The sequence below is a fragment of the Hydra vulgaris genome, chromosome 03, assembly GCF_038396675.1.
Source record: "Hydra vulgaris chromosome 03, alternate assembly HydraT2T_AEP".
Taxonomy (NCBI): domain Eukaryota; kingdom Metazoa; phylum Cnidaria; class Hydrozoa; order Anthoathecata; family Hydridae; genus Hydra; species Hydra vulgaris.
In genome coordinates, this window is record NC_088922.1 from 39,477,703 (window position 1) to 39,501,949 (window position 24,247).

The following is a 24,247-nucleotide window of genomic DNA, read 5'->3' on the forward strand; positions in this document are numbered from 1 at the left end:
AACTTATAAACTCTTTAAATGATGTCAATTTAGTTTCTTGCATATAATAAACATATTAAAAAAGTATACAAAATAAGGAAAGTCACCTTATTAAATGTGGTAGTGGTGTAGTGGTAGAGTGCTCGCTTCATAAGCGAGAGGTTTATAGTTCGACTCCTACCACGCCTCTAGTAGTACTGCGCTCAACTTGTTTCTCTGCACAGTGGCCTTGTTTGCCAAGGCTTTGTGTTTCAGAGTTATAGAGTTGAGAGAGGGTAATAACCACAATTAAGTAGCCTTCTAGTGGTCTTCCCTTTTCTATTTACTTATTTTATGCAAGTGAGTTCCATAAAAATCTTTTATTTGGCTCTTGTGCTCTATAAAAAAACATCCTTTTATTTAGCATTCTATAAAATATATAAAACTCTTATAAAAGTCATACAACTGATAAGGAATGCTTTTTTTATAAACAAAAAATAATGACATATACAAACATAGAGATATACAAAATATATCAAAATACAATTATCATAAAAATCATTATAAAAAAGTTTAAATAAAAGTAAAAGGTACTGATTTATTTATAAATATGTTTTGAGATTTATTAAAAAATTTTATAAAGAAAAGTGATTAGAGTAGGTCCATAATTTGCTTCACAGAGGCTTGCATTTAGAGGGGATGGGGGGGTACAAAGGTTTAGTGGTTTTGTGATGACTTATATGGGACTCATGTTACTAAAAAACAAAGTTTTAACAAAGGAGGGGAGAGGACAAAAACAGTTGAAAATTACGTGACAAATTTATGGATGACCTTTTAACTAATTATATGTGGAAAAAATATATTTTAATGTTTTTTTAAAAAAAACCTACATTCGGGCATTCAAGTTTCTTGACATATCTACAGACTATTATGAAGTCTGTAGATATGTCAAAAAAAAGCTCGTATATGTTAAAAACTTTGTTTTTAATTAAAAAAAGTTCTGCCCAAACATTTGTTTTGAACATTCCTATTAATATGAACACAACTTTTCTTAACGCTTAAGGATCATTTTAAAATTGATGGTAAAAACCTTTGACAAATTTGCACTTATAAAAATTAGTTTTCTTTATTCTTTCCTCGACTCCTTGAAAATGGATTTTAATTTATTTTTAATTAAAATGTATTATATATGGTTCAGAAATGAAGTGTTTTTTTGTATCAATGATATTGATAAAATAGAAACTGAAGTACCATTATTACCAACAGTTAGTGTAAACTTAAAAAAGTTGTTTAACTCTATCAATAAGTTAATGTTCTAATCTTTCCACACCCTAAAGTAATTTTTATTTTAAAAGCATATTATACAGTTACAATGTTAGATGATTTAAAAAAACAAGTTTAATTTATTCCAGTTGAAATAGTAAAAAAAATTAATAGAATGAGTTACATCAAATGTATGATTTCATGTTAAAGCGTGTACACGAAATAAGTGTGAAAAACTAAAAAACATGAAATAAGTAGAAAAACAACTAAATAAAGGTACTCATTAACTTTTATTTAGAACTAAGTATTAATTTTAATACAATAATAAAAGAAGATAAAATATTTTAAAGAAATTAATTTATTCCTGTGGGCATCTAATAAAATTTTGAACTTTTGTTTTGGTGGTACCCATAAGCTTGCACACAGAACAACAATCAAAACTATTTGATATAACTATTTTTAAATGGCATTTTCAAATCTTTAATGTTCTGCGTAGCTTTTTTTATTTTCATTTTTCTATTAATACTTACCCATTACTTTGCAATGATTTTCAATTCTGGACAGTTTCGAGGGTTTGTTATTTTGACATAACTTCCCATAGTCAGTGTGCTATAATGACACGATGATAAATCAGGCGAGAACACATATCTACTATTATATGATTTAATAAGAGACAAAAGATGTTTTTCTAAACACTCTTTAACATGTATTTTACCAGAAAGTGTGGAATCAGAAATGTAGGGTGCTGATTTTTTGTCATACCTGGAAATAGCTTGCCAAATCAAAACATTTTTAGCAAACTTATCATGCTTTGTGTATTTATATTTCTTATCTACTTTTCCTGTATATTTGTGCATTAGGAATTACCACTATCACTTTTATCCTAAAAAGTCTTATCCAAGGTGGATTAAAAATCATGTCTCAGCGGATGGTTTAAAAGCAAGATAAAAAGCTGAGTGGCTTTAGCCTAAATCTGAATCAGATAAGGTGATTTGAAAGATACTTAGGTTAGATAGTTAGGTATTATACACTTGCTGTTGAAAAAACTTGCTTTTCTGCATTAATATTTTGCTATTGGGGGCCGTTCAAATAATACGTGATTTTTTTGTCGTTTTTCTAACACCCCCCTCCTATATGTGACATTTTGTGGCATTTTGAATAACCCCCCCTCCCGTTGTGACGTGACAAAGAAAAAAAAAATTTTTTATAAGTGTACAGTTAAAACCAAATTTGCTGATGATTGTACTTCATATTAGTTTTATCATCTTCAATAATTTAGAAATTTTTAAAAATATACTTGTCATAAAACTTTTTCAGCGGGTTCTTGCACTTTTATTTTGAACTTCAGAACGGTTAGCCACTTTTGTGATTTGAAAGCTTAAAAAACATGTATATTTCGAACTTTTACAACTAAACTATGAGAAAATTCTTATCTTTTTGCACCTTCCCATAGTGCGCGGCTTGGATTATTCATAAAACTGTTAATCAGTTTTATGTCTTGAAAACCCCTTCTTTCCACCGTTACCAGATTTGCATTTAATCAATTTTGTTGATGAAAAATGTTAAATAACATGACTAATGGTGTAGGGATTTATTTGCAACTTTTCTGCTATTGAATCGTGGCTTCTATTCAGATTTTTCAAATATTTGTGCAAAATATTTTTTCTAACATCTGCTTCTTTTATCAATTTTCAAACTTATTTTAAGTTATATGGGAAAACTATGTTGCCAACAAAATACAAACACAATTAAAAATATATTAATACAACCGATGAAAAAAATTACATGTTTACTCTTTCACATTTATTTCAAGTACACGCTTTAAACTGGTACTCAAACCTATATTTTCTAAAAATACATATAAATTGAGTTTATGGTTTCATGTAAGACTGACTTATGTTAATTTGATGTAGATGTTGCAGAGCAAGTCTTTAATCAATGCATTTCAGATAATGGTCTACCTCCAAAAGATCCCCAATTCAAAATTACATGCTCTTATGAGTTTCTTGAAGATACCTTTGCTCCATGGTGCACCATTTCCTCAGATAGTAACAAGCAGCAGTATCCAAGCAAATTGTTGGAAAATTCTTATAGAACACCATTTTTCTCAACATTTTCTAGTATAAGAACAAGGTTTTCTGTCAATTGGATGAGAAAAAATGATTTCAAGCAAAATCATCCTTTGAAGTTTATGGTATTGTTTTCCTATTTTTGATTATTTTTCAGTGTTTTTGTTAGTTTCTATTTTTAACATGAATATCTAAATTTTCACTAATATATATATATATATATATATATATATATATATATATATATATATATATATATATATATATATATATATATATATATATATATATATTCTAGCTGACCAGACCCGTACAAATACGGGTCTTTGTAAGTCTGTCCCACAGCAACCTTTTCCTTAATTTTTCCCTATATATATATATATATATATATATATATATATATATATATATATATATATATATATATATATATATATATATGTATGTATATATAAATATATATATATATATGTATATATAAATATATGTATATATGTATATATAAATATATGTATATATATATATTTTTATATATATATATAAATATATGTATATATATATATTTTTATATATATATATACATATATATATATATATATATATATATATATATATATATATATATATATATATATATATATATCCTAGCTTTCTGGATCTGTAAAATGTGGGTGTTTATCAAACCTACCATTTCTATACTTATCTATTCCACATGGATCGTTTCTATACCTATTTCTTATTTACTTCAATATTTTATTAGTACAATAATTAATTCTGAAGAACTTCTGAAATGCAAAAAAATTGCTTTAAGAGCAAAAAAATATGCGCACCTTTTTTGCATATGTAGCTTATAAGAGATTTATAATTAGGTTTGTTTTGCTCTGAAATGCATATCATTAATAGCTTAGCGGTTTAGTGTGTTGTCATTAGTGTCGTTTCGGGGGTTTAAGACCTCCCCTTTGCGTAATAAATTTTGAAACTTTTTTAATCTTTTTTATGTATTTATAGCAAAAAAAATTAAATTAACACTTACTTCTAATTGTTAAAATAAAATTTATAAGTTTTCTCATTTTATAGATTTATTATACATAATTGTTTCATATACTATTTGCAAACTCAACATATGCTAAAGACGTTTACACTTATAGATGTTTGTATGTAATGCTATACAAATGACAGAACAAAGAAGATCTTAGACCATTACAACATAGAAAATTAATTATAACATTACAACATAGTAAATTAAACACAGTTCATAAAATGAAAGTTCATTCTTATGATTATGAATAAAAACTATAGACCCTATTAGCTATAAAACGCTAATCTAAAAGCTAAGCCAAAAAAAATTTTTGCGGTGATGCAAGTTTGTGGCATGATAACTTTTATACGTGAAGTCTGCTTTTGCATATATCTTACATGTTTTGACTAATTTTAATTATGTTTGCACTAAAATTAATTTTAGTTATGGTGCGTACAATTGCAAAAAAAGATATAAAACTGGTGCAGATATATCATTTCATGTATAAAAGTTTGTATTTATTACAATAGCAATGAATAAATAGTTTTAAAGAAATAACATAGTAATATTACTATATTTAGTCATTAGTAGAATCTCATAAAAATATATTCTATATATTTTTAATAAAAAGAATTTCCCTAAAAAATTTAAACAAAATATTATTTCTAGTTTGTTTCTATCATATTTTTTTCTTAGAAGTCTTAACAGAAGATGGCATAAATTTAGCAATCAGAAATTATTAAGAGACAATGTTTTGTGGTTTTTCAATTATGTCAATTTTTTTAAATGCAAACAACATAAATACCAAAATTTAAAACAAAGAGAAAAAAAAAAGCTTGAGAAAAAAATATTGTAATTATTATAAGTGAAACTTATATATAATAATTACAATTATTATTATATAAGTGAAACTTTTACATTTGCATATAATTATTATTATTAATATTATTTATTGTTTTATTATGTAATTTTGCTGTGCAAAAAAGTTGCGCTTATTTAGAAAACCCACTTGAAAAGTGTTGATTAATTGCAAGACTTTGTAAAATGGTTTGTTTTAAATAATAAAAACAAAACAGCAAAACAAATGTTTTATTTAAACTCAAGACATAATAATTTTTAAAAAATGGCATAAAAATAAAAATATATGTTTTATATAAATATCAAACAAAATAATTAAAATAAAAACAAATATTTTATTTAAGAATATAAAAAGAGCAGCAAAATAAATGTTTTATTTAAATTCTAGATAAAATAGTTTAAAAAAGCAGCAAAAAATATTTTATTTAAATTTTAAATAAAATAAGTACATTAAGAACGGCAAACAAGTTCTAAATAAGATAGTTAAAAAAAAAAAAAACTAATGTTTAACTTAAGTTCTAATAAAATAATTCATACATGTATTTTCATGATTTTTCATAAAAATATTTGCAATTTAAAAAAAAACGCTTTATTTTTGGCAAGCACTTTTTTATGTTAGTTTATGTGGGTGAGCGGGAAAAGACTTGAGCCTAATGCACTAGCTAAATTGTTAGGCACTTTTTTTGTGTTAACCCAATATAACAATAAGTTACACTGCTTTGATAAACAATTTGGTGCTTTTTTAACAAGTTTTTACGAGTCTGGTTAAAAGATTGATTGATTTAAAATACAGAACCCCATTGATAGGATAACAGGACCCAAATTGATAAAAGTTTAATTTTTTGCATTTATTTTTTTTCTATTAGTTGTTGTTTTTATTTTTTTATTTTTTTTTTTAATATTGTGATTTAAAACTAAGAAAAAAATAAAAAAAAGACTGATATCTGATAACTTAATTATAAAAGATTTTATAAATATTTTTTAAATTTTTTACATTAGGTTCAAAATGAGCATACTGATCTTCTTTGTCATCCATTGGTTACTTACTTGTTGAGGTGCAAATGGAGTTGTTGTGGGCGATACGCATATTATTCCAGACTGTTTTTGTATATGATTTTTCTTTTATTTATTAATGGTTATGCTTTAACATTGAGGTCTAATTTATACCAACTTAATGCAAATGAAACAGTTTTATATTGCCAACCTATTCATGCAGTAAGTGTAAGCTCTTCAGTGAAGTTTTTTGTTAATCCTGCCAGATATCTTGTCATAATACTGTGTTCTTTGAGTTTAGGAATAGAGGTATTTTTATATTTCATTATTATTTTATTTTTTAATATTGGATAGTTAATTGTTATTGCGTGTGTCTCTGTTTTTGCTTTGAATGTGTCTCTGTTTTTGTGTCTGCTTTAAATGTGTCTCTGTTTTTGCTTTGAATAGTTATTTGTTATTGCTTGTGTCTCTGTTTTTATGACTAGGCAACTCATTCTATTATCTCCTAATGAGGGTACAGCTCTAAAACTCAGTTTTATGGTTCAGAGGCCGGCTGGTGGTCAGATTTCCCAAACTCTGTTGAAGGTCTGAGAGAGGCTGATTTCATCAACAGCTGTAAAATATCAGAGTACTAACAGTGCCATGTTGCACATGGATGGTGTGCCTGTTTATACTTTTGGTGTGCATTGTCGAGGCCAAACTTAGAGCCCTTTGTTATGGCTTATGGTTTATTAATAGTAATGAGGCAATTGCTTGGGCGATTAAATAGTGTACTGATTACTATCTGTACTTTGAGTCAAGTTCTTTAACAAATTTAAAAATGACTAAAGTACCAAACACTGTAAAACTCAAAAAACCATTGTCATCACCAAGTTTTCTAAATCTATCATTCACAAATATTCGTGGTCTTCGAAGTAACTTTTCTTCTGTTGAGACTTATATCTTACAAAGTTGACTAAACCTATTTGCTCTTTGTGAAGCTAATTTGAGTTCAGCTATCTCATCCTGTGATCTTAGTGTTAATGGTTATCTTCCTTTAATTCCTTAAGACTCCAATAGTCACATGCTTGGCCTGGGCATTTACATTCGTAAGAATTCACCCATTTGTCGTGAAACTAGGTTTGAATCCTCAGACTATTCTTTCATGTGCTTTTGTTTAACTCCACTTCACTCTATTGCCTTTCTCTTTGTTCTATATTGCTCTCCTTCATCTCAAGACTGCACTTTTTTTGATGTATATTGCCCTCTCTCTTTATCCATCAGCTAATCAGTTGTTGTTGGTGACTTTAATGCTCACCACTCTGAATGGCTTGGCTCTAATGTCACTAATTCTGCAGGCATTAAAGCCCACAACTTTTGCCTTTCTCAATCCCTAACTCAAGTAGTCAACTTTTCAACTTGCTTTCCAGACAATCCGAATCATTTACCATCTCTACTCGACTTATTTCTTGTTTCTGATCCTAGTCAGTGCTCAGTTTCTTCACATTCATCCTTAGGTGCTTATGATCACAGTTTGATCTCTCTAAAACTAATATCTTATTCTTCTTCATCACCTGAATCCCCCTATTATCGAACCTCTTACAACTACAGTAAAGCTGACTGGGATTCTTTCTGTGATTTTGTTCGTGATGGCCCTTGTGTAGAAATCTTTTGTCTTCCTGTCGACAAATGTGCTTCTTACATGGCTTCGTGGATTCAGGCTGGCATGGAATCTTTTGTTCCTTCTCGATGATTCCAGGTCAAGCCTCACTCTCCTCCATGGTTTTCCTCACACTGTGCTGCTGCAATTGCCAATCGAAACTGTTACTTCCATATTTATCAGCAAAACAATTCTCCAGAAAACAGACGTCTGTTTATTACTGCCAGAAACAATTGTAAAAAGGTTTTGTCTAACGCCAAAACCCGCTATTCTCAGGTCATGAAATCTCGTATCTCATCTCAAAAATTAGGCTCTCGTGACTTCTGGAGAATTTTTAATAATATCAATAATAAGGGCAAATCTTTAATTCCACCTCTCTTGTATGGTTCAGACTTTGAATTATCTCTTGATTCCACTAGTTGCGTTTTACCTGATATTGCCAACAAACAGGTTGATCCATTGCTTGACATTCATGTCACTCCAGCTTCTGTATCTAAAGTGATTTCCTGTCTAGACTCTTCTACAGCTTGTGGCCCAGACAACATACCTGTTATTGACTTGCAGAAGTGTTCTCCGGAGCTGTCATCTATACTCTCAAAACTATTCAACAAGTGCTTATCAGAGTCTTGTTTTCCAGCCTGCTGAAAAACGGCATCTGTTATCCCTATCTTCAAAAATTCTGGAGAGCGATCTGATTCGTCTAACTACCGCCCCATTAGTCTTCTTCCTATCATAAGCAAGGTTTTTGAATCTTTAATTAACAAACACTTAATTTCTCATCTTGAATCTAATAACTTTCTGACCATCAATATGGATTTCGATCTTCTCATTCTACAGCTGATTTGTTAACAGTAATAACTGATAGGTTTTATCGTGCATTAGATAAAGGTGGAGAGGTTAAGGCCACCGCTCTTGACATTTCAAAAGCTTTTGATAAAGTTTGGCATGCTGGTCTTCTCCATTCTTCTTATGGTGTATCCTGCAACATCTTTAAGATTATTGAATCCCTCCTTTCCAATCGTAGTATAAAAGTTGTTCTCGATGGACAGCACTCTTCTTCTTATTCTGTAACTTCAGGGGTTCCTCAAGGTTCTATCCTTGGCCCTATACTTTTTTTAATTTACATTTACGATCTTCCTGATATTCTCACATCTAAGGTGGCATTGTTTGCTGATGATACTACCATTAATTCTTGTCGTGATAAGAAACCAACACCCTCTGATTGCTTGGAGGGGGCATTTTAGCTTGAAAAGGATCTCACTTCTGCTACAGCATGGGGCTCACAGTGGCTGGTGAACTTTAATTCAGATAAAACGCAATTTTTTTCAGCCAATCGTTATCGCAATAATTTAGATCTTCCTATATTTATGAAAGGTGATGTACTCGATGAGTCATATAATCTTCATCTTCTAGGATTAATTCTTACTTCCAATCTTTCTTGGAAACCATATATCAAATCAGTTGCAAAATTAGCATCTGCTAAGGTTGCATCTCTTTATCGAGCTCGTTACTTTCTTACTTTGGATTCTATTCTCTATCTCTATAAATCTTAAATCCGGTCTTGTATGGAATACTGTTGCCATATCCGGGGGGGTTCTTCTAATGACACCCTTTCTCTTTTAGACACAGTGCAAAAACGCATTGTAAACATAGTTGGACCTGCTCTTGTAGTCAACCTCCAAGAATTATCACATCATCGTAATGTTGCTTTTCTTTCTCTTTTCTACAAATACTATAATGGGCACTGCTTTAAAGAGCTAGCGTCTCTTGTGCCATCTACTAAAATTCATTCTCGTGTTACTTGTCATTCAATTAAGTGTCATCCTTTTTCTGTAACTGTTCCTAAGTGCTCCAAAAACGCCAAAAATAAAATAAAATTCATATAATTTGCAATCCTTTTAGTTGTCCGTCAATCGTTATCTTGCTCTACAATCTTCATCTTTTCTCTTTCAGTAACTTGCAACTTTAATTAGTGGCTGCTTGCAGCCTTGTTGGAAGCGAAGATGTTTAAAAAAAAATTGTTATAAGACAGAGTTATCAAAAGATTATTAAAATTGCTAAATTTAGTTTTGAAACCAAAATAATTCAATTCTATTTTTGAAAAAAGCCACAGTGTAGCAAATTGCGTTATCACCTTTTTTTGTTTCTCTGGTTTAGGACTGTTAACTTTGTAGAAAATTAGTTTACAATAAGATGTTAACTTTATAAAACTCACAGTGAAAATTAATAAAGCAAATAAATAACATTGTTTATTTCAAAATAGTCAATAGCAGAGGTCAAGGAGAAAAATCGTATTTTCTTTTCAAAATTATGATTTTGGCCAGATATTTTGACATTTTAGACCACTGCGCAATTTTGATTTCTTTCACACACACAATTTTTGTGTGTGTGTGAAAGAAATCAAAGAAAGAAAGTTAAAGCCTTGCCTCTGTCATTTATTCTTGTATTATTAAAATGTCTTCTAATGATTTGCAAGTCATAAAAAAACAGAACAAAAAAACATATTTATCATAGTTTAGCTCTTAGTATTTGAATGTTACATATAGAAACATAGAATATAAAAAAAGGGTTTACTTTTTGCAATTCAATTTTGGAAAATAAAAGCGTAATAGATGTGTTAAATGTGTTAAAAGGTTATTTTGTAAAACTTTTAAACTGGTTGGAAAATAAGCTTGGCAGTTTGTGTACAGATGGAGCACCTGCAATGCTTGGAAATATTTTTGGTTTTGAAGCATTGGTCATTAATGAAATTTTTAATGTAACAATAACTCATTGTTTATTGTACCAACATGCATTATCTACACAAACTTTTCTGAAAAATTTGCTGGTTATTAAGATGACATGTTTGTTATTTGAGTTATGTGTGGAAGTTTATATATCTAAGTTTAAAATGCATTGTACCAGAATCTTGAGAATAAAAACTTTTTGCAAAGGCTAACTTCAGGGCCTTGTGGTAACTGCCACTTTGGATAGGGACAGTAAATGCAGGTATTTTTTAACACAAGTTTTTGTATGTTAAAAGAACTTCTGTTACACAATAAAGCGCAATCTGTAAGAAGTTTAAAGAAAGAAGTACAAAAGGAAATGTCAAACATCTCAAAACATTACGGAACTATTTTAAAAGATAATTATGTCCATAAATTCTTAATTGAGAGATTTAGATGCATAGCCCATTTATCATTATTCATATGATTGATATGAATGATATCAATGAGAAAGATTTTTTTTTAAATGATTTCATTGACAAGAGATCTAAAGCAGTAATGCAAGTTGAGTTTAATGCAAAGGATATTTCTAGTTTTTGGTATAGTTCAGGACAAGCTTATTCTCACTTTTTTAAATTAGCTGTGTCAATAATAATTATTTTTGCTACTATGTACCTTTCTGCCGCACTTGTCTAAGCTCAATGTGCAGTTGATAAGCATTACTAATTATTTCTTTTAGTGGGACGGTGTTGTCCAATTGCTTCAAAAAAAAATTTCAGTGGTGTCCAAGTCTAGTGAGTTAGCTGGCCATTTGATTAAACTAATTTTATATAATTCTTCTATTTTATATATATATATAAAATTTATATATTTTAGCAAAAGAAACCATTTGTTTTTCCAAACTTCTATTTATATACAAAGCGGTCCATTTTGTTGTTGTTTTATACATACATGGTCCCAAACCAGGTATACCCAAATATACTAAACCATCATTTTTTTTAAACAACATTTAAATAGCTCTCATATACTTTAGGCTCAATTGCTTGCATTTTGGAAATATGACTTGATGCAAGCAATTGAATGATGCAAGTTAAATTTTGAATAATCGCTCCATAAATGTGACTTTATTCTTCTGCTTTCTAATTTTTATGAACATGAGAAAATTGTACTTTAGCGCTTCTATTTATACCAAATTTTGTGTAGCTATATTAGATTGAGGTAATATTAAATTACCACCAAGATAATAGTTGACTGTGACAAGTATGCAGCCTGAATTACATACTCATAACTACATGTATAATTTTGTGATTAATCGAAGTGTATCAACATTTGATCTGATTTAAGATTTTCTTATTGGCTATAGTTTTCTTCTGAATTTTTAATAATATGATGCTTAACTCTGGGAAGTAGTTACAGAAATGGTTAAAAACATCTTTTATGTTATTGCTATATTGGCTGAGTACAAAGCAATTTTTATCTATCCCAGTCATTCTTTATCTATCAACTAGGGTTATGAATAATTGATGATTCTATTTTTGGGTGCAGAAACCTATAATAGTTAATCATTTCAACACAATAAACATTTCATTATCCAACATTATGTAATATAATCATTTTGAGCAAGTTGCATCTCGTTTGTTTTATAAATAAATTTTTTGTATTAATCATGTAGAATTTTTTCTTTTTTGTTTTTTTTCAAACTTAAATTGGTATTTTATTTGTTTTGGAGTAAGAATAGGTTTTATTGAACTACTCTACCACTACCTGGTAGAGGTAGAGTTTTTCTTTTTGAAATACCCTACCCTACCTGGTTTCTTTATAGTGACACTATAATGTTGTATTTTTGAACTTTTTAAAGCAAGTTTGGCAAGTTTTTGATATTGTGATCAATTGTATTGGGAATCTTTCATTTTTGTTGTCTATACTAGAAACTGCTCTAATCAAATCATGCTTCTCAAGCCATCTCAGGAAGCAGGCTTGTTTACAGTAATTTTTTTAGGCATATTGACTGTGACAGTTCGCATCTTTTAACTTTTAAACGATTTCAATAATTGCCAGCAAAAACTAAACTTATAGAATTATAAAAGAGAGATAATGAACATAATGATTGCATTGTTTGAGAAAATGTATTTAAAAACTTAAAAGTTTTAAATAGGATATCAAATTTTGTTGAAAAGGTTCAGTAAATTAACAATGCACTAGCCCACAAACATTTATAGCATCATCATTAACAATGGTTCATCAGCAAATAAACTATTGAGTTTAAATGCACAACTTAGATGTTTTTTATTAAATTTTATATTCTTTATTATTAAATGATATACCATATTAGAATGTTTCTGTACTAATTAAATTTGGCATAATTTTATGTTCCATTTTTATTTTTGAAGAAAGTATTTTTTATGCAATAAATAAAAATGAATTATCTCAAATAAATTATTTTTATTATTTTATAGACAAAAAATTTAAAATATTTTCGGAATTCGATCGAATGTTGCATTACAATAAGCTTGCGTAAAAGGTTTCTATCAGTATTAAGATAACAAAAGGTTTAAAAATATTTATTTTAACGTTTGAAAAATTAAAAATGCAAAATTAAAAATCAGGCAATGTAATATGATGGAAAAAAAAAAATTAAAAATTTTTTTTTTCTAAATTCTTTTTTTAAAAGTAAAGAAATTCAAATAGTTTTTATTAGTAAAAATATTTAAAAATCATTCGAACTTTCAGAATAAAAAAGACTTATGGTAAAGTCAAATATTTTATTCAAGGACAAAAATGTATTTATTAGCTATTTCCAATTTTTATTTCCATGCATAACTAACAAGTTTGTTATGGAGAAAATTGTTTAACAAATTTGATGAGCTGTTTAACAAACCTTAATGAGCTGTTTATCAAAGTTTAACAAATTTTAATTTCTTGATTTTAACAAATTTTACTGCAATTTTTTTGACATTTTTGTAGCAAAATATATTAAAAAATAAAAATAAAAAGACTTAATTGCTGGACTACTTGGATTTTTTTTTTTTTTTTTTTTTTTTTTTTTTATAACAAAATTACAAATTAATTTTTTTATATATTATTTTATGTAATATTTTTATATTATTTTTTTATCTTTTATATTTTATTTACTAAGGTTTTTACTTTTTATATTATTTAAATATTTTATTTTTCCCTGTTTTTCCCCTAATTTTTTTCTATGTGATATAAATTTGTTGTTGCATAATTTTTCCTTATGTTTTTATCCTTAAATTTTTAAAATTTATTTTGTAGTTTGTCAAGCTTCTTACAGATCCCTACCATTACATTCATATACACAGGGTTGTCGAGTTAGCAGCTTATATTTGCTCATTGATATATGCAACACAATTTAAACCCTTTGACAGTGATGTAAGCAGTTTTCGGTAATTTTGATTTTTATTAAACAAATTTTTTTAAAAAGTTCGAATGTATAAACATATATATATATATATATATATATATATATATATATATATATATATATATATATATATGTATATATATATATATATATATATATATATATATATATATATATATATATATATATATATATATATATATATATATATATATATATATATATATATATTAGGGTGTGACATCCGCCCTCTATATTTTAAAAAAGATCTGTTCATATTATGAAAACTTTTTATTGGTTCTCACAAGCAACTTTGTTAAATTTTTCAAATTTTATTGGATTTAGGGGGAGCACAAGACCCTTGAACACTTACAGGGTCCCTAATATTATATAAAAAAAGTTTTCCAAAAGTATGTCAAGCTGGGTCTCAAAAGAAGCAAAATTATATAAAAACTTAAAAAATAACAGTCATTTTATAAAAAAAAATTATATTTAAGATTTTTTTTTTGCAATAATTATCAAAAAAATACAACTTTTTCATTTTTAGGTTATGTCATTTTTCTGCAAAAATAAAATAATAATTTTTTTAATAATGTTATTATTATTTTTATATAAGTTCGCTTCTTTATATATTAGGGACCTGGTAAGTGTTCAAGAGTCTGGTGCTCATTCTAAATCCAATAAAATTTTGAAAAAATATGACAAAGTTGCTTGTGAGAACCAATAAAAGGTTTTAAGAAAATGAACAGATCTTTTTTAGAATATAAGGGGCGGATGTCACACCCTAATATATATATATATATATATATATATATATATATATATATATATATATATATATATATATATATATATATATATATATATATATATATATACATATATATTTATGCATATATATATATATATATATATATATATATATATATATATATATATTAATATATATATTATATATATATATATATATATATATATATATATATATATATATATATATATATATGTATATATATATATATATATATAAATGTATGTATATAAATGTATGTATATATATTTATACATATTTTTTTTTAAAAGATTAAAATAGTGTGAATCTGAACAACATCTGAATGAATGAAATGAGATGAGAGCACTTACTAACCTTCAAATCAATAAAACTGTGTGACCATGTTTAACTCTTTAACTGCCAATCTGTCTGGAACCATTCTCATCTTTAAATAATGAACTAAAAGCTCAACTCTTTTTTAACTTTAAAAATGAGTTTTTTCAACTTTTTATTAAAAGAATTTTCAATATTTTATGTTGTATAACTTTATATTAGTATTTGTAATAGTATACATAAAAGGCCTGGTAAGTAAGGTATTTACTTTATACTATTACTTGTTACTAATATAAACATTATAACAGTACTTGCTGTTGTTTATATTAGTATAACGTAACTGTCCTGGAAACATTACAATTTTGTTTCAAAATATACTTTTTTGATTTGGTTTGAACACACTAGTATTGAAAACATTTAATTTTTAAAATTTTTGTTAGTAACCACATTTTTTACCCAAAAAACATGACATTAAATTTAAATATTTTTAATTTTGTTGGAAATTTTTATACTGATAAAAATAGATTTGTAGGAGTGGGAGTTAAGCTAAGTTTTAGTCTAAATTTACTTGGCTAAATTTTTGTCTTAAATCAGTTGACTGACATTTTAGCATAACTAAAATAAGTCTTCTAATTTTTTAGTCTAACTAAAATTAGTTGGCTAAAATGAGTTTAGTACTAAAAAAATTGAATAACCCCCATACCATGAAACTTTCACACACAGGAGCTTTATTTAGGTGGTTTAATACTATTATGTCGTGTTAAAAACAGTCTCAATTATGGTTCTTAGGGCCCAGTTAAATCAAATTCATAACGTTTTTAACCAAATTTGATTACACTGGGCAACAAAATTTTTTTTTTTTTTTTTTGTATCTTTAGCAATTTTATTCAAATTTGGGCTGAGAAAAAAGAAAATGACAATGAAACTTTTTTATTAGCTCTAGTTTCTGAGATATACAATAATTATTATTAGATATGCAATAGCAATAAGTTTTTATTTCAGTTAATTTGCAGTAGAGCAATATGACATAATTTACATATTCTAATAATATTTAAAGTATATTTGCTTTTTATTTATTGCAGATATATTCTAACAGTTTTAAACAAAGAAATCATGATCATCAAGCTAATAGGTATAAAGATGATTATGGGGTATTGTCATGAGATCATGATCTTTTTGTTTTCCTTTTGTAGACTAGTTCAGAAGCATCCTTACACACAAAATAACAATAATCTGCAAGCATAGCCTCATTCCAACGACCCTGATATCTTTGTTCCATTACAAAAAACTTGTAGAAACTTTTCCCCATGTTCATAACTAACACCTCCTCAACTGGGGGGGGGGGGGGGGGGGGGGTAGAAGTCTTGGTGTGAGTGGAGAAAATGAATCTTGAGGGACATGTTACATCCAAGTTGATGGTACTTTGGCAGAAGTACTGTTACCAATTGAATATAGTTATTATCTCTTTTGTTGCCTAAAAATCCACAAAACACTCCCTTAAGAGCTTCCCATGTTTCCTTTTCTTACCCCTTCAAAACTTCATTAAGTGCAAGATCCTTCAAGTTCAAGACGCATTTGTGGCCCTACAAAAATACCCTCTTTATTCTTGGAAATTTGTTTCTTAAATACCTAAAAGGCTGTCCTTCTTTGTTCATACCTTTGACAAAATATTTCATTAAACCCTAAACTTAATATGTAATGGTGGAAGAAGAACATCTTTTGGATCCACGAGTGGTTTAGCAATAACATTTTTTTCATCTGTGTTGAGATTTCTTGCAGGTCTGTCTTCTTTTATATAATGTGAACTTCTGTCTCTACTGTCCCACATACACTAAAATTAGGGTATTTAGTATACCCTAATTTCCTAAAAGTAAAGCAATGACTTTTAGATCACAACAAATTTTCCATTTTTGTTCATTGTAATAAATTGAGTTGAGAAGAGCTTTCATGTTTATATAATTCTCTTTCGTGTGAACTACATGGCCAATAGGAACAGAAGAAAGATGGTTTCCATTGTGCAGTAATACAGCTTTCAAGCTTAGCGTAGATAAGTCTATGAATAATCTCCATTCGGTTGGATCATAGTTCAAATTTACATTACATTAATCCAAAGACATGCAAACAAAAAGATTATTTTTCTTCTCAAAAAAGAAAGCAGATTTTGCTGCCGTTTTCTGTAATGTGAAACCTTGACATCAAATTGGAGAAGATTTCACTGCTTTAGTCTTGACCCTAGAAGTTCTACCTTTTCCTGTGACAAGTCTAGATCTCGAGCAAGATACTGAGTTCTGCTTGACTCAATCTGTGCAGCACACTATCTGTTAACACAAAATCAGAATTATTTGATGTGGAAGGCTTGTTTTCTTCTTTTCTTTTATTTCTACTTTATTTCTGCCTTCATTTTCTGCTTCTAACTCACTACTTTGTGGTGGAGTAGGAGCTGGTAAACTACCCAAATGTGGAATAGGTTGAATGGCAGATGGAAGATTCAGGTATTTGACTGTTCCTATTTTCTTCATTGACAAACTTGCCTTAATTTTCTTCTTTCTTATTTTTCAACCATTCTCGTAGTGTAACCGAACAAGAGCTACAGCATATACATGGAGCCCATGATTTATCTTGGTCCCCTACCTTCATATCAAAGTAATGCTGGAAAGCAGTCTTTAAAAGAGGTGTCATAGGTCTTTTCTGTGAGGTAAATGTTGTTTTACCACAAATGTAACAAAAATTGTCCACTAAATTTACACACTTCCTTGGCATGTTGATTTGTCAAATTTTACAATAGTAAATGAAGAGAAAAAAAAAAAGAATAGATTAGACTAGAAACTTTAGCAAACACGCATAACTAATATCCCAAGTTTTAAACATGAACAAAACATTATGGATAGTCAAAACAAAAACAAAAATTTTTTTCAAAAAATGAAAATTTATACCCTTGAGAGAAAATATTTTATTTCTTAAACTAACTAATATGTTATTTTTGAATTTTGCAGGTGGAAATACATAAGAAATAACTAATTTTGGTTCTGAAACAAAATCACTGTTGGGCAGTGTTATTAGCATTTTTTTTCCACTTTTGAGACAATGCGATTGTGTGATAGTTTTAAACAACCAATGGGCACAGGAGGTAAAAAAAAAATGTTAAGTTACGGGGCATTAAATGAATGTATAATTGATATTATGTTAATTGATTTTATGTCTTGTGCACTCAGATGAGTGTACGATTATAGTCAAACACCATTGATAACTGTTAATTGAGTGAATCAAACACCAATATCAAGCACCAAGGTAAGTGTTAATAGAGTGAATGCATTTAATACCTTCAAAATTTATTTGTTAAATGGCAAAACTTTCAAAAATTGCGTTTCAAGTTGCTTTTTCAAAAATTACATATTCTTAGTCATCAAATTTTAGTTGGACTAAAAAATTAGTAGACTAAATTTAGTTAACCTCAAAAGTTAGTTGACTAAATTTAGTTATAGTTTTTTTAGTTTTGGTCACTATAGATTTCTCTGTAGTACAGACTCTATAGTGTAATTTATAACTTGATTGATTAAAACTTTTTGGTGTGTTTCCTGTTAGAAAAATAGACAAACTTTAAAAAAATCTGAAAGTAACTTTAAATTATTGATTTCATTTATCTTTTAAAGTTCATTCTGCATCACTTTTTATTACACACCAGTTTTCGAGTCACAAAATAAAAGTGTTTCAAATATTAAAAAGTACTTTATATTTAAAAAAAAAAAAATTTAATTTTAGAAAATTAATTTGAAGTAAATGTTACTGTTTTATAACATGGTTACAATTTCAAAAAAAATTTTGAACAGTATTTTTTTAAGTAATTAAATGCACCTTTTAACAAAAATTTAAAAATAAATAATGTAAACCATTTGAATGCAAATAATAAATTGAGTTTTAAAGGTACATAGTTGTTTTATTCATGAGCGCAATGCATATTGAACATATTTCAAAATATTTCAAGTCAAAAAAAAGCAAACAGCATAAAAATTATTTTAAAAGCATTACTCAGTTCTGGATCAATGTCACTATCAGTAATTTTGGTTTCAATTGTTTTGGCCAACTACTGATGCTGTATTAAAACTCTTTCTGCTACTCTTCATATTGAACTAAAATGTAGTTAATTATCTTTTCAATGTACTTTTTTTTTTGTATCGGTTCTTTTTCTGCAGGATATATTGGAGCTGTGGGCAGTTAAACAGGTTGTGGAGGAGGGAGCAGACTGTTTATAGTAAAATATCTTTTAACACATACTTTGTTTTGCTTTTTATATACATTATTATTTTTGATATAGATTTTTTTTTTTCCTAACCTTTTTTACCTTTGGTCTCTTGAGAAATACTTTTTGAAGTAGGCTTTTATTCATGTTTTGTAATTTAAAGGAAAAAGACTTCGCAAATTGTGAATTTGTCAAAACAAATTTGTGTTTGATTTCAAATCCAAGATAAAACATTGCTTTCATATTTAGCAGCATTAGATGACTCGCTTTTCAAAGCTGAAAAGAACTTTTCGCTTTTTCTTTTATGAACTGAAAGTTTAGCTTTAGCAGCTTGTTTTGCAAAAAGAGTTGCAAAACAAGCTGCTAAAGCTAAATAAGCTGCTGAAGTAGTAGTGAGTAGATAATTAATTTTATTGTTCAACACATGTGCAACACATGTTTACCTGTCCAAAATGATTTGATATGCTTAGATCCAACATAGTGAACATCTTGTGGTAAAGAATTGCTGGCCTCTTTTCTTTTCTTATTTTCTTGTGTTTTTCCCATGATCTTAAGTTGTCTGATTCTTTTTATCTTTTTCTTACTTATTAAAAGTACAACTAATAAAGCATTGAAACATATACTTTTATTATCAGTATCCAACAATATATGACAATTGAAAGATACAGCCTTTGGACCACTGTCTACATTGTCCTTTGGTTGTCTTTGGTGGAAGTCAACTACATCAATAAGCCCTTGTATTACAGGTCCTGTTCACATGACTCACATATGTCTGACCCATAAGCCTTAAACTTCTTTGATTTTATTCCTGTTACAATTACTATCAAAGTAAATTATATGCTTTTCTCTTCCGAGGACCATTACAGTTTAAATCTTTAGTACCCTAATTTAGGGTATTAATACCCATTAGTCAAATAAACTACAGAATGATTGTTACAGACTGGAGTATCGAAGGAATGTCTTAGATGAGGGGCTTCTTTCCCTAAAGTAAAGACTAATAGATTTCTAACTGTATCCTAAATGGATACAGATAGAAATATAAAACATTATTAAGCTCACTTTGGTAAAAAATTTGACTTGCGTCCTTTTAACAAAAAGAGATTCATATAATAGTGAAATTTTTTTTCTTTGAAAGTATATAAACTTGGGACTCATGATTTTAGAAATAATAATGGTTTTAAATAAAAAAAAATTTTGAATTTAAAATCTTTATATAATTCAAAATCTTACATTTTAGGAGTCTCAGTACGAGTTTTTAGTACAATATTACATATTATGAGATACCAGTTTAGCATTTTTTTGGACTAAAATTTCAGCAATTTTCAAGTAAGTAATTGATGCAGCGTGAATGCAGATGTGAACATCTATTTTTTCAGGGTGATGCAGAACGAATATATATTTTTATACCAAAAGGTTATAATACTAGTATTCAAGTTTTCACAAATATTTTAAATATAATTTTAAGCTGATAATCAATATAAATAATATAATAAACAATACTATCTAACATAAAGCTTAAATTTAAGGCTTCTTAATTTATATTTTTACTATCTTCAATAAGGACTCAATAAAATTTGTGTATTCCATTTATGTAATTCAATAATAACAAAGTTTTTAACTTAAAAAATTCTTAAATTTTTTTCTAGAGTAAATAAATGCTTTAAAATTATTTTATTAAACACCTTTTTTAACAATTCATTGTTATAAAAATCAAATAAACCTGATAGGTTGTTTGAGAATTATTAAGTAAAAAAATGAACAACATCTTAGTGCTGACATTTAAGTGTCTTTCTTAGCAACAATAAATGATTCTTTAATGACTTGTTTACCAAAAACCTTCTTGTGATCTTTATTAAAGTGGTATGCATATTGTCTAAAATAATAACAGTATATACTTACATATAATAGACCTTTACAATATTAAGTACATTAAATTCTATAGTAACTTTTTTTTTTTTTCATCATAATTTTTTTACTTCAAATATGTTTTTATCTTGTTAGATGTTCATATTTGCAACGTCAACTTGGAGGAGCTATTGTAACACTATCATGGTTAGGTTTTGTGCTGCTTATGAGAAGGTTTCCTAAACTTGGAATTTATGTTGTTATGTTCCTCCATATCTTAAAGACATTTACCCAAATTTTTCCTATCTGGGTTTTATTTATTATTGCATTTGGTTTGGGTTTTCATTTAATTATGTTTGTTGAAGTAAGTTGTTTCCATTAAGTTTAGATTTTACAGGTCAAATGATTATTTGCAAGTTAAACATAACAGTTTTTGTTATCAAAGTTAAATCAATTTTTTTATTTTTTTTTTATTTATATTATATTCTGTTTATCTTTATTATCAAAAACTTTTAATTAAATTATTATTTAAACTTTTAACAGCTAAAATTTAAAAAATTTTAGCTGAGTTCATTTTCAACACCTGCTCGCTCTTTTGTTATGTTGTTAACTGCCATGGGTGGAGAATTTGATTTTGACACTATATTTAACCCTGATCCACCATTCTATACACTGGCTATTGCTTGGCCAATGTATGCTATATTTCTGGTTATTGATTGCCTTGTGCTTATGAGTTTGTTGGTAACTTTTTTTATCTTTTTAACAATTATTTACATTACCACAGCAACATTGACATTGACATATCACAAACAAACATTGACATATTGTAAAAAATATTTGATTAAAATAGTTTCAACATAATTTCTAGATTGCTTTAGCAGCTGCTGATATTAAAAGTCTACGAAAACAAGCTGTTCTAAAAAGATTAACCATGCTAGTAAGCTAAAAAACATTTTAATTTTTATTTTGTTACTTTTTTACTTTATTTTTACTTTTCTTTCTGTTTACATTATTTGCACATTTTCAAGAATTGTCAGTGTTCCCCTTGAAACCTTTTGAAACACTTTTAGTTGTTTTAAAAAGAAAGAAAACAAGGAGATTTTTTATAACAACTTTAGCCCACATTTAGTATATTGCTAATACGCATATAGCACATTTCACATATATGCATATAGCACATTTAACATATGCAAAAGCGCACTAAACTGGAATTGAAAAATCAAAAATTGCCTAGAGAATATTATGTTGCACATGCTAACAAGAAACCTGTTTTAGTTAAAGTCATAAAAATAGGAAAACATGTTACACATGTTTTTATTAAAATATTAAAACAAATTTACAGCACTAGCAACAAAGTTTAAATACGGTCAACCAAGTAGTGTAAAGAAAGGTTATTTCACCTACTGTACAAGAGTACAGTGTTCTTTCTGATTGGTTCATAGATATTTACTAGATGCCACAAGTTTGTTGGTCATGTCTAATGTTTAAAGCTAAGACAAAAAATTTTTACAATTAGTGGAGTGATCAGTGTGATCGTTTGTTATGCAATCATTTAATGTACAGCCAACTTTGCGTTTTTAAACAAATTGCTCACTGATTGGATGCAAGAATACAAAGTCAGTTTAAAGAAGCCATACAAACTCTTTCAAATTAAACAAGAAAACAGAAGAGAGCGTTTTTAAAAGTACATTTAAAATGTATGGACTGTTAGGGGGGGGGGGAATTTATTGATAATTATGCAATTTTTGATAATAAATGGGGAATAAATGCTCTACCACTGGAAAAGTGCTTAATACAAAAAATGGTTAAGGCAATCTATTTTCTCATGCAAAAGGATCACTGTGTTTACTCAGGTCTCTAGTGAACCATGTGTTGTTGTTAAAGTTTTTGTTCAATGGAAGAGCACTGAAACTAAACTGAATCTACTTAAAAGAATAGAATGCCATTGGGCTTCTAAGGGATATTATTGTCTTGAATAAATGTTAAGTGCAATTTCAAACCTTCATAAACTACTAAACGTTGGGATGATTACAGTGTTCAGATAGTGAGGTAAAAAAAATATTTACTATGTATTATTTTGTATGTATACAACACTGTCTGTCTGTTGAAATGTGTGTTGTATGTATAAGTTGTATGAAAGGTTATGTGATATCCTAGCTGCGCATAATAACATTGAAGTGCTGAACAACAGCTGAAATGAGATTTTGATCTTCAATTGAACTACCCTGGAATGTAAAAATGAGGAGTGGAAGGATGCATAAGGTATTATAAACTAAAAAAAATTCAGCTGTATCAGAACAGATTGTGAACATTATCGAGTCATTAGAGCAAGGTGATCCTGATGTTGTCAACATTTTTAAAAACTTTGAAGACTTTTAACATTTTAACTTTTTTTTTTTGCTTATTTTAAAAAAGTTTTCTAAATTTCTGCTTTTAAATATTTTAATATTTTAGTATTATTATTTTAGATTTTTTTTCCTTTAAAATATTAATTTGATAGTTATGTTTAAAAGGTAGATTTGACATTGGATGTAGAAAAAGCGCTTCCCATATCGTTGCAAAAGAAATTAGTGAAAATGGAAGAATCAGTGTATCCGAATGTACATAAATCATGGAATCTCTGGTCTTTTTGGTCGTTTGAATCCCCTTCTACTAACATAAGAAAAAAGGTTTAACTTGCTAAAAGTTTTATTCATGTTTTTTTTGGTATTGAAAATAGTGAACCATGTACACACATTCGGTCATATATATACTATATGTATGATGGAATAGAAAAAAAGATTTTTTGAGAAGTTTTAAGTAAATGAGATTTATCATATTAGGTTTTTAGCAATTAGTACATATATTTGTGTAGTATCTGCAGTCTTTTATAGTTTGTTGTTTTCTCTTGCACTCTCTCTTTCTTTAGTCTAGACTACAGCATTTATACAAATATTCCTAATGCTCATTTATGACTTAGTGTGTAAATCATACTAAATTTCCTTTATAATAATGATTGCAATGTCTACAGGGAATTATTGAAGTACCCATCATTATACCTTGTTTCTTTTAGAAATTGGTCATAATTATCATTGTAATTAAGTTTTTTTGAAATTTTGTAATTATATTAGCATTTGTTGATTTAATATCATTTGTTTTTACTTTGTTTAACCAGGTGATAATCAGTGTTTGTCTA

General features: G+C 27.8%; 1 protein-coding gene across 8 annotated transcripts in view; it reads left to right on the forward strand.

Moving 5' to 3' along the window:
• LOC100206624 (transient receptor potential cation channel subfamily A member 1) overlaps positions 1-24,247 on the forward strand; it is a 99,108-nt gene that overhangs the window by 72,969 nt on the left and 1,892 nt on the right. For 2 of the 8 annotated variants that reach the window (XR_010637561.1, XR_010637559.1), the window contains exons 14-20: positions 3,135-3,415; positions 6,166-6,468; positions 13,777-13,893; positions 21,229-21,436; positions 21,637-21,813; positions 21,941-22,009; positions 23,586-23,741. Coding sequence is in view for 4 of the 8 variants with exons in the window: in XM_065793169.1 (XP_065649241.1) it covers positions 3,135-3,415; positions 6,166-6,468; positions 13,777-13,907; positions 21,229-21,436; positions 21,637-21,813; positions 21,941-22,009; positions 23,586-23,741 (1,325 nt within the window). In the remaining 4 variants the exon portion in view is untranslated. Of the gene's footprint in view, positions 1-3,134; positions 3,416-6,165; positions 6,469-13,776; positions 13,908-21,228; positions 21,437-21,636; positions 21,814-21,940; positions 22,010-23,585; positions 23,742-24,247 lie in introns of all 8 variants that reach the window. The other 6 variants (XM_065793169.1, XM_065793168.1, XR_010637562.1 and 3 more) reach the window with 3 other exon arrangements.